Source organism: Sorex fumeus, unplaced genomic scaffold, assembly GCF_029834395.1.
Source record: "Sorex fumeus unplaced genomic scaffold, SorFum_2.1 ptg000193l, whole genome shotgun sequence".
Taxonomy (NCBI): domain Eukaryota; kingdom Metazoa; phylum Chordata; class Mammalia; order Eulipotyphla; family Soricidae; genus Sorex; species Sorex fumeus.
The window spans coordinates 1,371,360-1,384,828 of NW_026606250.1; the positions used below are offsets into that span (position 1 = coordinate 1,371,360).

General features: G+C 71.8%; 1 protein-coding gene across 1 annotated transcript in view; it reads right to left on the reverse strand.

The window, feature by feature from the left end:
* LAMA5 (laminin subunit alpha 5) overlaps positions 1-11,626 on the reverse strand; it is a 29,867-nt gene extending 18,241 nt beyond the window's left edge. Inside the window, exons 1-15 of the mRNA XM_056108080.1 lie at positions 11,367-11,626; positions 8,714-8,866; positions 5,382-5,499; positions 4,136-4,254; positions 3,889-4,059; positions 3,657-3,754; positions 2,857-2,972; positions 2,578-2,696; positions 2,415-2,505; positions 2,114-2,248; positions 1,965-2,024; positions 703-843; positions 431-568; positions 214-348; positions 7-141 (exon numbers count right to left, since the gene is read on the reverse strand). Coding sequence (XP_055964055.1) covers positions 7-141; positions 214-348; positions 431-568; positions 703-843; positions 1,965-2,024; positions 2,114-2,248; positions 2,415-2,505; positions 2,578-2,696; positions 2,857-2,972; positions 3,657-3,754; positions 3,889-4,059; positions 4,136-4,254; positions 5,382-5,499; positions 8,714-8,866; positions 11,367-11,600 — 1,963 coding nt within the window. The 5' untranslated portion in view covers positions 11,601-11,626. The remainder of the gene's footprint in view (positions 1-6; positions 142-213; positions 349-430; positions 569-702; positions 844-1,964; positions 2,025-2,113; positions 2,249-2,414; positions 2,506-2,577; positions 2,697-2,856; positions 2,973-3,656; positions 3,755-3,888; positions 4,060-4,135; positions 4,255-5,381; positions 5,500-8,713; positions 8,867-11,366) is intronic.
* Between the last annotated feature and the right edge of the window lie 1,843 nt (positions 11,627-13,469).

Consider the following 13,469-nt stretch of genomic DNA (forward strand, 5'->3'; position numbering starts at 1 on the left):
GCTCACGCGCGCAGTCCGGGAAGCCGTGGAAGCCGGGGCTGCACTCGCCGCAGGTGGGGCCGGTGTAGCCGGAGCGGCAGCGGCACAGGCCCGTGGGGCCGCAGGGCTGGTCCAGGGCGCCCTGCGGGTCGCAGCTGCAGGCTGCAGAGATGCGGGTCAGGCGGGGCGCGGGGCGGGGGCGCGGGGCGGGGGGGGGGGCCGTCCCCCGCTCACCCTGGCACTCGGGGTAGCCGTGGTGGCCTGGCCCGCAGCGGTCGCAGTGGGGGCCGGCGAAGCCCGGCCGGCACAGGCAGTGTCCCTCCTGGTCACAGCCCTCCGGGAGGGTCCCCACGAGGCTGCAGCCGCACACTGCGGGGAGAGAGGCCTGAGCGAGGCGGCCAGCGGGGGCACTCCCGGCGCCCCCCTGGCTCCCAGGGCAGGGGGCACTCACGCTGGCAGAGGGGGAAGTGGAAGTAGCCGGGGGCGCAGCGGTCACACGCCGCACCCTGGAAGCCCGTGCGGCACACGCAGTGCCCGGAGTCCTGGTCGCAGAGTCCGTCAGCCACTCCGGGGCTGGAGCACAGGCACGCTGCGGGCCGGGCCAGTGTCAGTGCCACGGGGGACGGCGGGGGCCGGGCCGGGAGGGCATCAGGGAGCACAGGGTCACGGGGCGCGGGGACACGGGCTCCACGGACATCGGGGCACGGGACCAGCCACACTCACGCTGGCAGCTGGGGCCGTAGAAGCCGGGAGCACAGAGCTCGCAGTGGGCGCCCTGGAAGTGGGGTTTGCACACGCAGCGCCCCAGCCGCGGGTCCTTCCGGCACGCGTTCCCTTCAGTCCCCGCGGCGCTGCAGTCACAGTCTGGGGACAAGGACCGTCTCAGGTGCCGCCACCGAGCCTCCAGCACCCAGTCCCCCACCCCCGGCACAGGGTCACACCCAGAGGGGCCCCAAGGAGAGCGGGAAGAAAGCCGCCACTACGGACGCTCCAGGCACTGGCCTGGGTGGGCGAGGGCAGGCGGCAGCTGGCACTCCTGCCCGTGGGCACAGCAGAGGGCGTGGCAGCGAGGCCCGGGGCATAGCCAGGAGCAGCCCCGTCACCCCAAACAGAAACAACACGACATCTGTCTAAAGAGCAGAGTGATGGCTGTGGGAACAGGAGATGGGGAAGCCCCTGGAACAGCCCAGAAGGAAGTGCCCACCAGCCCCCAGCCAGACCCGCAGAGGCCGCTGTCTCCTTCCTGCCGGTCAGCAGCTGCGTCAGAGAAATGCGCTGACGTCAGGGAAATGCGCAGAGCCCACGGCGCCCGCGGGGGAGGGGGGGCAAGCACAGCCGGACGGGCCAGAGAGCCCCGAGGGCCATGGAACAGGCTGTTAGAGCCCAGATCCCGGGGGTCAGGAGGAGGATGAGGTCCCAGGAGAGGGAGGAGCCAGCGCCTGGCAGACCCCTGCCCCTGCCCCTGACACAACCGTCCCCACAGCAGAGCAGGTTCCCGGCGAGCAGCTGAGACAGTGCCTAAGACGGGGCAGAGGCCCTGTGCCCAAGGCGCCATGGACGCTGCCCGAGGGGCTGGTCAGCGCGGGCTCCACCAAGCCCCGGAACCAGGAGGGCTCGGCCGCTCCCAGCCTGCAGCCCGCAGAACCGCAACACAGCCGCCCGGGCGGGCATGTGGCCGACTCTGGGCCGAAAGCAGGGGTGGACACAGGGGTGGGCTGAGTGTAGGCCTCAGAGTCGGGCAGACTGGCCGCCAGCTGGTTCGCAGGGTCTCCCCAGGGGCAGGGCTGGCCCTCGCTTCCTCCTGGTGGCCGTGAGCAGCCACCGGACGAGAAGGTGTGCTCTGTCCGGAGCGGCCTGCCACAGCTGAGCAGAGAGAGCCCCGGCAGCCACGGCTGGGGCTGTCCACGGCAGGGACAGGTGCTCCAGGCCGAGATCCACCTTTGCAGCCTCCAACCGCTCTGGGCCCCGGCCCAGGAGACACTCACTCACGATCTGCCCGGCCGGCGACTGCTGCTCTCCGGTGTCGTTGGGGGAGGAGGCCACAGCTGCGGGGACGCGGCCACAGTCAGCAGGAGCCGCCACACCGAGGGCCCTGGGCCACCCCCTGCTGCCAGCCTGCCGGGCAGGGACTCACGGTAGCACTGGGGGAAGCCCAGGAAGCCGTCGGCACACGCATCGCAGCGCTCGCCCGTGAAGTTGGGGCGGCAATAGCAGTGGCCGGTCAGGTCCTCGCACGTCCCGTCAGTGAAGTCCGAGTCGCACTGGCAGCCTGGCGGGGGCAGAGGTGAGGGCATGGGGCCGGGGAGGCCCCAGGCCCAGAGCTGTGGGGTCCAGGGGCCCAGGGGAGATGGGTCAGGTGGTGTGGGGGTCCAGTGTGGGCAGGGTGGAGGCCGCGGGAGGTGGCCACAGCACCCCGACCGGCTGGGCCTACTCACGGCGACAGGCCTGTGGGGAGTCCAGGGGGTGGTCGGGGTCGCGGTAGAAGCCGGGCAAGCAGCGCTCACAGTTGATGCCGGTGGTGTGGTGCTGCGGGGGCGGGGTCTCAGTCCAGAGCACCCCACCAGCCCCCCGCCCCACCCAGCCGCCGCAGGGACCCACCTGGCAGTCGATGCACACGCCGCCGCCCCGGAAGACCTGCTCCAGGTCCTGGCTGGCGTGGAGCCGGTCCACCTCGGGGTCGTAGTAGCAGTCGTGGGCGTGGCCGTGGCAGTTGCAGGCTGCAGTAAGGACGCGCAATCAGCGGCCGGGACCCCGGCACACGCCACGTCCCGTGGGCACCCACTGTAGTGCGAGTCACGCGTGTAGCTAAGGAACCTCTGTGCCGCGAGCTCAGGTCTACACTGCACGCGCGTGTGTGCACGTGTGTGGGGCACTCACACTGGCACTCGTTGGCACTGTCAGCGGTCGCTGGCCTCCACGGGTGCTGGTTAAAGCCGGGGCAGCAGCGGTCACAGGAGCTCCCACACGTGTTGTGCTGGCAGGCGCACTGCAGCCTGAGGGGACACGGGCGCGAGGTGGGGACCAGGGCCAGGGACGGCTTGGACCACGGTGGGCTCAGGACCAGAGAGCCGGGAGCAGGGTCTCCACAGGGTGAGTGTGGCGGTCACTCCCAGAGCAGTGACCTCACTGCCCAGTGACCTCACTCAGCCTGGCGCCCCAGTGCCCAGCAGCTCCCCGGGCAGGTGGCCAGGGCTGCTTCCTCCTGCCGCCGGGGGCGGACGTTGAGTTGGAGCTGTGCCCGGGGTCCTGAACGGCAGCGCCTGCTGGCCTGGGGGGCCAGGAGACAGCTGGACGCAGGAGGCGAGATTGCGTCACCTCCCGCTAGGCCCACCCTGCAGAGCCCGCCCCCACAACTGTACACGGGGCGGGGGAAGCACGGGAGAGCCTGGGCAGTGACCCGCCCACCCCGCGAAGGGCCGGACCAAGGTGGAGGCCCAGTGGGACCGTCGCCCATGCAGTGACAAGGTACAGCCAGACCCTCGGGCCCAGGAGGGGCCACTCGCGGCCGCGTGGACGGGCAAGGGGATCTCACAACCTCCAGGACATGGAAACGGCGTGGGGGCTCCGGGAGGGAAGGCGGTCAGCAGCCGCCGGCCCTGAGGGAGACTGCTGGGGGTCGGGGGCAGGGGTGCTGGCAGACAGCGTGGGGCTGGGGCGCGGCAATGCGAGGGACTCACCTGAAGGGGTCCGTGGGGTCGTGGGCGTCACAAGCATCTGCGTGGCCGTGGCAGACACAGCGGCCGCCCACGCTGATGTCCTTGATGCTGTAGTAGTACTGCAACGCACACCGGTGAGCGGCGCCCAATCTGCCGCGCCCGCCCCGGGGGTCCCCAACTGCGCCCCGCCCCGGGGCCCCGCCTGAACCCTGCCCCCGCCCCCGCGCCCCGCCCGGGGTCCCCGCCCGCTCACCCGGCGCGTGACCGTGGGGTCGCGCAGCGCCTTGCCCATGAGGTGTCCGAGCAGCGTGTTGGTGCGCAGGAAGCGCAGGCGGATGTTGGTGGCCTTGGTGAAGTCGCGCAGCCGCGGCGAGTAGGAGAAGTTCCTGGCGCCCGGGCGCCCGTTCACCAGGGACACGACGATCTGCGGGCGGGCGGCAGGTCAGGCTGCGCCCAGCCCGCAGCGGCCGGCCGGCCGGGCTCCCCGGGGCGCGCCCCACCTCGCCGTTCTCCAGCGGCACGATCCTCGAGTACTCGGTGCTGCACACCACGTCGTCGTCCTGCTCCACGCGCTCCAGCGTCCGGGGCCCGAAGCGCTCCAGGCAGTCTCTGCGCGAGGCTGGAAACGGGCGAGGCTGGCAGAGCAGCGGAGGGGGGCGGGGCAGGGGGCCGCGGGGCGGGGCATGGGGGGCCGGGCACAGGCGGGCGAGGCGCAGGTGGGGGCTGCAGGGCAGGGCAGAGTAGCTGTGGGGCGGGGCTAACGGAGCCGGGGCGGGGCTACAGAGCAGAGGGCGGGGGCAGAGCAGCTGTGGGGCGGGGCTAACGGAGAAGGGGCGGGATCAGAGCCGCTGTGGGGCGTGGCTAATGGAGCAGGGGCGGGGCTACAGAGCAGAGGGCGGGGGCAGAGCAGCTGTGGGGCAGAGCTAACGGAGAAGGGGCGGGATAGAGCCGCTGTGGGGCGTGGCTAACGGAGCAGGGGCGGGGCTACAGAGCAGAGGGCGGGGGCAGAACAGCTGTGGGGCGGGGCTAACGGGGAAGGGGCGGGATCAGAGCCGCTGTGGGGCGGGGCCAACGGAGCCGGGGCGGGGCTACAGAGCAGAAGGCGGGGCAGAGAAACTGTGGGGCGGAGCTAACGGAGAAGGGGCGGGATCAGAGCCGCTGTGGGGCGTGGCTAACGGAGCAGGGGCGGGGCTACAGAGCAGAGGGCGGGGGCAGAGCAGCTGTGGGGCGGAGCTAACGGAGAAGGGGCGGGATCAGAGCCGCTGTGGGGCGTGGCTAACGGAGCAGGGGCGGGGCTACAGAGCAGAGGGCGGGGGCAGAGCAGCTGTGGGGCGGAGCTAACGGAGAAGGGGCGGGATCAGAGCCGCTGTGGGGCGGGGCCAACGGAGCCGGAGCGGGGCTACAGAGCAGAAGGCGGGGCAGAGAAACTGTGGGGCGGGGCTACAGCGCAGAGGGCGGGGCTAGCGGAGGGGAGGGGCTAACAGAGCATTGGGTGGGGCTGAGCAGGGGGGTAGCAGCAGGGGCGGGGCTAGCAGCAGGGAGGGGCAGCGATGTTGTGCCCAGGGAGGCCCCAGCCAACGCACCCAGGAGACACACTCTGGCACTGGCCAGGTTCGGGGCAGGGCAGGAACTCCCAATCCACCTGCCCAGGGTGCCCACAGACCTGCCCTGTGGCCACAGTGGGACAGGCTGGCGGCCAGGACATTGGCAGTGACCCCAGGACCCCCGTGGGCATCCCCCACTCACAGGCAAAGAACTGCCAGGGCTGGTAGGTGAGGCCAAAGTCGGTGGAACGTTCCAGCACCCACAGGTCGGGCCGCGGAGAGTTGGCAAACTTGACGAGCACATAAGCCACATGGAACACCTGTGGCAGGGAAGGGTCAGGCCGGGCCCGGGGCAGTGGGGGCGAGATCCCAGGACCCCAATACTGCAGGCCCTCTGACCCACTGCGGGGCCCCCGTGGCCCCAGCGGGTGCAGGAGGGTGTGCGAGGCGGGCGGGGTGTGAGACGGACACAGGCTGTGGGGACGGGGACAGCTGGCTCGCCCCCGCCTTTCCCAGGCCGTGCGGCCGAGCATTCCTGCCCGCTGAGAGCACGCGTGCGGCGGCCACGCGAGGCTGCCCCCCTGCTGGTCACCGCGTGACCCCAGGCCCGGCGTGGATCTACTCGCGGCGTTCAGGCCTGGGCCAGGGTGGGGTGCCTGACCATTGGACCCCAGGCCCCTGGCCCAGCCCCGCCTCCAGCACGGGCTGACCTTTCCCGAGGAGCACGGTTCTGGGCAGGGAGGAAAAGTCCCTGAAAGCAAAAGCCAAACAAGAGGCTGTCGAGTTATTTTTAAAAATCTGGTTATTTCGGGGTAGGCACGTTTCCAGGACGGCGGCCCGCCCGCCTCCGGGCCCACACCAGCCCCAAGCAGAGGGTCCTGCGGGGCTCAAGGGGCCGTGGCCTTGGGGCGTTGTGCGAGAGGGGCAGGGCCTGGGCCGGTCACGCAACGGTGAGCAGCAGGGCTGGCCCGGTGCAGCGAAGAAACGTGGGAAAACGTGGCCCCGGGTCCCCCAGAGGCCGGGGGGTGTGACCCTGCTGGCAGCGCTCGTGGGGAGCCCCGGGCGGGAGGGAGGAAGGGGCAGTGAGTCACGGCGGGCGTGACTCAGCGGGGGAAGTGGTCCCATGCCAAGGCCCAGGGTGGACAGGCCTGGCTGAGGTGGGGGCAGGAGTGCCCCCGCGCCCGGTGCCCCCACTGCTGGCTGGCCCCCCAGGCCTGGGCCTGAAACTACCTGTGCCGTGGCCCCAGGGCCCTCTCACGTCCACCCTGCCCCATCCCTGGGCAAGACACCAGCCAGCACAGGCGGAGGGACGGACGGCCAGACCCGCCGCCACCTCCAAGGAGATGGACAGGGACAGGGATGGGGTGGTGGCCCAGGCTGGGGACAGGAAGGACTGGGGACGGGGGTCTGGGACAGGGTCGGGGTCAGGGATGGGATGGGGCCGGGATTGAAGCTGGAGGTGGAGACAGGGTCAGGGTCGGGAATGGGGTTGGAGTCAAGGATGGAGCCGGGATTGGAGCCGGGATCAGGGATGGGGTCGGGGTCAGGGACAGGGTCAGGGACGGGGATGAGGATGAGGATGGGGTCGTGGTCAGGGATGGGGTCAGGGACGCGGATGGGGTCAGCGACAGGACTGGGTAGGGGAGAGGGTCGTGGTCAGGGACGGGGTCAGGGTGGGCACAGGGATGGGACAGGGCAGGCAGGCCCAGAGACACCGCTGTGGGAGGATCCTCCCCAGTGAGAGGCCCAGGAGCCCTGAGGGGGCTGGCTGGGGGTTCAGCCAGGCCCCCCCAGGCCATCTGGCCACAGGAAATGCAGTTTATCCCAAGGGCCCGGAAACCGCAGTTTAGTCTCTGCCGGGCAGCTTGGGGCCATGTGAGGGGTCAGGGAGGAGCCCCCGGAACACAGGACGGAGTGAGGCTCATGGGGGACACCTGGGGGCCCATGTGGGGGGCACCCAGGGGTCTGTGTGGGAGGCACCGGGGGCCCGTGAAGTGGGTGGGCTATGGTGGACTCTGGCGTCCCCGGGCCGGCAGGAGCCTCCAGCGCCAGCCCCCACCTGTCCTAGTAACCGGAGCCCAGCCAGTCTCGACCTCACTTCCTGCCCGCGCCTGGCCAGGCTCACCCGGGGCACTGGCCACATGGCCGCGTGCCCAGCGGAGCCCGTGGGCAGGAGGCGAGCCGAGGGCATTCCTGGGGCCTGGGGCTGAGGTGTGTCCCTGCATCCTGCTGACGGGAGGTGCTGGGCTGGCACCTGTTACCCCGGGAACCCTTCCTGAGAGGCAGCCCTCGAGGGCCAGCCCTCAGCCACCCGCACCACATGCGACCAAGACCCCCATCCTAACCCATTTAACCCTGTGTGGTCCACCCTGCTCCGGCCTCCAGGGGCGACCACGGGCCTGTATATCCCCCCCAAAAACAGGGAGCTGCAGGGCCAGCTCGGCCGGGCGGGCAGGGCCTGGACTCCCAGAGGCTCTGCAGGCCACCAGGCTCAGCCCCCGCCGGGCCGGTGGGGCAGGCCTGGGCCCTGCCCATCCCTCCCGCACACAGTGGCCGGGGGAAGGAAGCAGATGACCTGCCTGGGAGGACAATCGGATCAGAAGGAAGCTCAGCTGAACCCCAGGACGGGGTGGGAGGCAGCCACAGGACAGGGCAGCACTGGGCGGCCGGGCGGGGAGTGGCCAGTCACGCAGGAAGACTCGTGAAGGCTGAAGGCCAGGGCCGCCCCTCCCTGGCATCGTCCAGAGCCGGACAATGGCACCCGGAGGCCTGGGGCCGCTTCCTGCCTGCCCAGCCCCCGAAGCAAAGCTTGGCGCCCAGGGAGGCAGCCTGGGGTCCACCCTGCCCCGCCCTGTGCGGCCCCTGCTGGAGTGCCCCCTGCCACACCAGGCGACCCCAGACTGGCCACTTCCCAGCCCCCCTGGGGGCGCAGAGCAGGGACCCTGGGGCCAGAGCTCACGCGCGTTTCTGGGGAAATTCCTCCGGAACTGTTCATGGAACCGTTCATGCGTGCAGGAAGCGATGCCCGACCCCACCCCAGCCGCGCCTGACCCAGTGACCCCGCAGCAATGGGTTAGGGCTGACCCCGCTGCTCTGCCACGTGGGACGGGGGAGGAAAAGGAGACAGGGGCGGAAGGCAGAGGCGAAACGCCACCTGTCTCCTCCACGTTTGCGCCTAGGGAAACTGAGCTGGGAGAGGCAGGACGTGTCCTGCCGGGCGGAGAGGGGAGAGCCCCCACCCCAAGCCAGGCCCCACACAGCACGCCCCTCCCCCTCCAGCCACCTGCCAGGCCTCCAGAGGGGCCTCAGGAAATTCCAGGCAGGTGATAGGATCTGAGCCCTGGGGGCAGCCCCCTGCCCCTGGCCAGGGAAGAGAGGTGCGGCCACACCTGCTTGTCACACCTGAGCTGGGCCCCAGCTGCCTGCCCAGCCCCGGCCGCCCCCACCCGCGCATTCCAGGCCCTCCCTCAGGCGGCTCCCAGCGCAGGAATTCCTGGGTCAGCGGCCAGCAGGGGCTGCAGGGTCCGGCCGTACCTGGCCCAGGTCCAGCGTCAGGTTGACCTCGTTGTACTGCAGGCCACGGGACAGCGGCGGGCTCTGCCACCAGCGCTCCGTGCCGTCGATGGCATGGCTGGCGGGGTGCGCCTTCTTGCTGCTGGCCGCCGTGCAGATGTCGCAGTACTGGCCCTGCGGGCAGGAGGCTGGCACTCAGGGGGATGCAGACCCGGGGGCCGGCAGGAGGTGAAGTGGGGCGGGGGCGTCTCTGCTACCGCCGGGCCGTCACGTACACGCCTGTCCCCGGCCAACAGGCCTCACGGGGGTCATGGAAGGGCCATGTGAGAATGGCCGGCAGACAGCACCGGTCAGCCCTGATGCCCACTGCGCCCCTCCCCCGCCAGGCCCGCTGGGGTCCTCAGGGGCTGCAGCCTGGAGGGACAGGCGCGAGTGGGGCGTGGGGGCCATCTGGGCCTCCTGCTCGGTCACTTCCAAGCCCTGGCCTTGGGCCAAGTCACGGCCCCTGACCAGTGGGGGCCACCCGCGCCACCGAGGCCACCTGTCCGGGACCGGTCCTGGGGGGAGGGGCGTGAGGGCGGGGCCAGGCCCTGCGGAGCCGAGTCCCGGCAGCCCCGGGGGGAGGGGCAGTGCTGGGCCCCGGTGCCCCGCCCCCGCCGCCGGAAAGCAAAGCTGCCCGACCGCCCTGGGCACACAAAGGCTCTCCGGCAGGGACCGGGGCCAGGAGAGGCCTCTGGGAACGGCGCTCGGGGCGGGCCTCACCCCGGAGAGCCCCACTCTTGGCCCCCAAGGCCCCCCCCACCTGCCTGCGTCTGCTTCCGGGTGCACCTTCTGCGAGCTCCTGGGACCCCCCTGCGTGCCCACCGCCCCCCCCCCCCGTCCCCCGCCAGGGCATGTCCCCTGGCTGCCTCCTTGGGCCCCCCCTCGGACCCCTGGCGCCTCGGACCACCCAGCGTGCCGATCTGCCCCTCCCTGCCACAAGTCTGATTTATCTCCCCAGGAAGCCAATGGCCGGCCATGGACGCTCCTCCCTCCCCGGCCAAGCGTCAGGGTCCGAGCCCACTGCCCACAGGTGGCAACAGGCCCTGAAACAATGCAGGACACTCTCCGGCTCAGGTGCTGTGGCGGGGGGCTCAGCTGGGGTGGTCGGGGGCTCGGGACGGGCAGGAGCAGGGGTCAAGACCCAGAAGGGTTTCCCGTCTGCCCTGCCCAGAAGGGCAGTTCTGACCCCTGCGGTCACTGCAGGGGTCTCCTGGTCTGGTGCCCCGCCCCACCAGGGTCCACCTCGCTTCCCCAGAGTGTCCTGTCAGGAACAAAGCGAGGAAATGGCAGCGCAAAGTGACCCCATGAGTCACTACAAGGGGGGTCCAGGCCTCCCCGTGCCCACCTGAGTCCTCATGAGACCCCGCCGGACCCTCCACTGCTGTTCGCAAAAATGGCTGGGGTGGGGGCGGACAGCATAGCGGGGAGGGCGTTTGTCTGGCTCACGGCAGAGCCGGGTTCGATCCCAGGCACCCCGAACAGTCCCAAGCACTGGCAGGATTGATTCCTGAGTGCAGAGCCAGGAGGAACCCCTGAGCATCGCCGGGTGTGACCCAAAAAGCAAAAAATGAGAGAAAGGGCTGGGATCTGGGGGAGGTGGGGTCAGCAGGAGGGTCCCCGGCTGGGGTCTGCAAGCCCCCAGCGCCCCCGCCACAGGCCACCCCAACACTGGCCCGGGGGAAAGGAGTGACCAGGCTGAGAACTGGGGCAGCGGGGGCCGCCGGGACCGCCAGCCTCTGCCCTTACAGCGGTCCCCGAGCAACAGGGCGCAGGACCGGGCTGGGGGCGCCCCTCCATCCGTCCCGCGTGGGCAGGAGGAAGAGACCCTAGGGCTTGCAGGGGGCAGTCTCAGGGGCTCAGACTGTTGGGGACAGTCTGAGCTCCTCCCCAGGACCCCAGACCATGCTGTGGCTGCAGGGGTCCCGGCTCTGACCCTCCCCCACCTCGGGCCCCTCATTCCCAGCCTCGCCCCTCCCCCGCGCAGGAAGGTGGGGCCGTCCCGGGAGGCGGCTCGGGTTACAGCCGCCAGGGGACCCACCCCGCCCCCACTCTCTGCGGAGGGGCCTCACGGGGGCTCGGGGCCCCCAGCTGGCCGCCCCCAGGCCACCTAACTTGCTCCCCACCCGCCGGCTCCAGACTTTGGGGAGACGCCCCAGGTCCCTCGGGGCCACCTGCGCCCACACCTCGAACCCGCCCAGGCCCGGATCGGGGCCGCGCCCAGCGCCCCGGCAGGCCCGAGCTGGCCCCGTCCCGTCCCGCGCGCTCACCTGAATGGTCGGGTTGGGGTCCCCGCCGCCCCCCCCGGCCCGGGCCGCCCGCGCGCGCTCACCTGGACGGTCGGGTTGGGGTCCCCGCCGCCCCCCGTCCAGTCCCGCGCGCGCTCACCTGGGTGGCCGGGTTGGGGTCCCCGCTGCCCCCTCACCGGCCCGGCCCGCGCGCGCTCACCCGGACGGTCGGGTTGGGGTCCCCACCGCCCCCCGGCCGGCCCGCGCGCGCTCACCTGGGTGGCCGGGTTGGGGGGTCTCCGCCGCCCCCCGGCCCGACCCGCGGGCGCTCACCTGGGTGGCCGGGTTGGGGTCCCCGCCGCTCCCCACCCCCCCCAGCACCCCCCGGCCGGCCCGCGCGCGCTCACCTGGATGGTCTGGTTGGGGTCCCCGCCGGCCACCGGGCCCCCCACCAGCTTGCAGTACAGGTCCTCGGTGGGGCGCGCGGCGCCGCGCGCGGGGCTCTCCTCGCCGCAGGTGGCCGAGGCGTGGACGCGGGCGCCCTCGGCCAGGTTGAAGTAGGGGGGGTGCAGGCTGAAGCCCCCCGCGGCCGCCCGCAGCGCGCCCAGCAGCGCCAGTCCGGCCAGCAGCCGCCGCGCCATGGTGCGCCCCCGCGCCCGCGCCTCTGCCCGCGTCCGCGCCTCTGCCCGCCGCCCGCCGCCCGCCGCCCGCTGCCCGCCGCCCGCGCCTCTGCCGCCGCCGCCCCCCGCTCCGGCACCCGGCGCCGCGCGAGCCCGGCCAGTGTGCAGCGCGCCGGCCGCTCCCCGCCCCGCGGACGTCAGGCCCCGCCCCGGCCCCGCGCCCCGGGGAGCGGGAGGAGGGACGGGACGGGGCGGGGCGCGGCGGGGGCCGCGCCGCCTCCCCGGGCCGGACACCCGCCTGGCCGGGGGCACCTGCCGCGCCGGCCCCGCGCCCCCGGTGCGCCGCTCCGCCCGAGTTGCGCGGACCTTGGGCGCTCCCCCGGCCTGCTCGCTGCCCGGTCCAGCACGGGCATCTGCCGGTCAGCGGCCCACGCCCGGCCGAGCAGCCCCGCCGGGGACCAGCGACAAATCCCTCTGGTCGCCGACTTGCGCCGTGCCCCTGCGCGGGGCTTGCTCCTCTCCCCTTCCCGGCCGGCTGGCGGGGTGCGGGCGCCCGGTCGGGAGGGGCCACAGCCACTTGGTCCTGGCCGGTCCCGCACACATCTTCCAGACCGGCTGGCCTCCAGCCCACCGACCCACAGTGCTGGGAGCCTCCTTCTCTCTGGACTGGGCAGAAGCGTCCTGCCGGGACAGTGCCAGCTGCCCCCTGCAGAGACGGCTGGGCCCTCTGCTGCCTTCCCAGGGCCCACAGCGCTGGCACCCAGGAGGTGTCTCACCTGTCCCCAGCCCTGCGCCCCAGAGAACTGCCAGAGGACAGAGGGTAGCCCTGGCACGGGCAGGGCAGGCAGGTGAGGTGCCCTAGGTCAGCGCTGCCCCACCAGGAAGGGTCATCCTGGGCACCCCAGGAGAAAGTGCCTTGGAGGGGCTGGACAGGTGCCGTGCCCACTGCCAGGTGTGCTCAGAGGGAACAGCACCAAAGTTGAGGCCCAGAGATGGAGCCGTGACCCCGACTTCTGCACCATTGTTCCCCCACACAGGACACCGCATTTCCCACCCACCCCCACCCCCTGCTGGCCCCAGGGTCCCGCCTTCCTGTGACCCCTGCGGCAGGCGGAGACTGGAGGGTCCCGATCCGCCCCACTGTACCCCCATGTTTACAGTGGGGGCCCCACGACCCCCACAAAGCAGCCTGGAGCCCCAGGGTGGCATGGAGGGACCCCAGCCAGGGAGCCCAAGAGGTCAGACGAGGGTTTGCAAGAGAGCGGAGAGCGCGGGGGGGGGCCATGTGGCAGACCCACACCCTGTCCAGGGTATGCCCCCCCTGACAGCCCTCCAGCTCCAAGGATGGGTCCCCCAGGAGCCTCCTTCCGAGGCAGCCCTCACACCTGGCTGGGGCCCGCGACTGAGTACTTACCTGTGTACACACCCACCTGTGTCCTGGGACCCTCAACTGCGCACCCACCTGTGTCCTGGGGCCCAGGGCTGCACACCCACCTGCGTCCCAGGACCTTCGACTGCACACCCTCTTGTGACCGGGACCCTCAACTGCACGCCCACCCGTGTTATGCGACCCTCAAATTGCACACCCACTTGTGTCCCGGGGCCCAGGGCTGCACACCCACATGTTTCACGGGACCCTCAACTGCACACCCACCCGTGTAGGGAGGCCTGTACTCTGCCCCAGACTGCAGCAAAGTCCTCCGGGGTCATCCAGCTGTCCCTAAGAGAAGAGGGGCACTCTGAGTCACTGCAGGGTCCCCTGGCCCCCAGCACACCCTTGGCCATGGTGCTGGCTCAGGCGTGGGGGCTCAGCGCAAGGTCCAGGTGGGGATGTGGAGAGCCCGGGTCCCTGTCCAGTGCACCTCGGCCACTCCTGGGCTCCTCCGACCT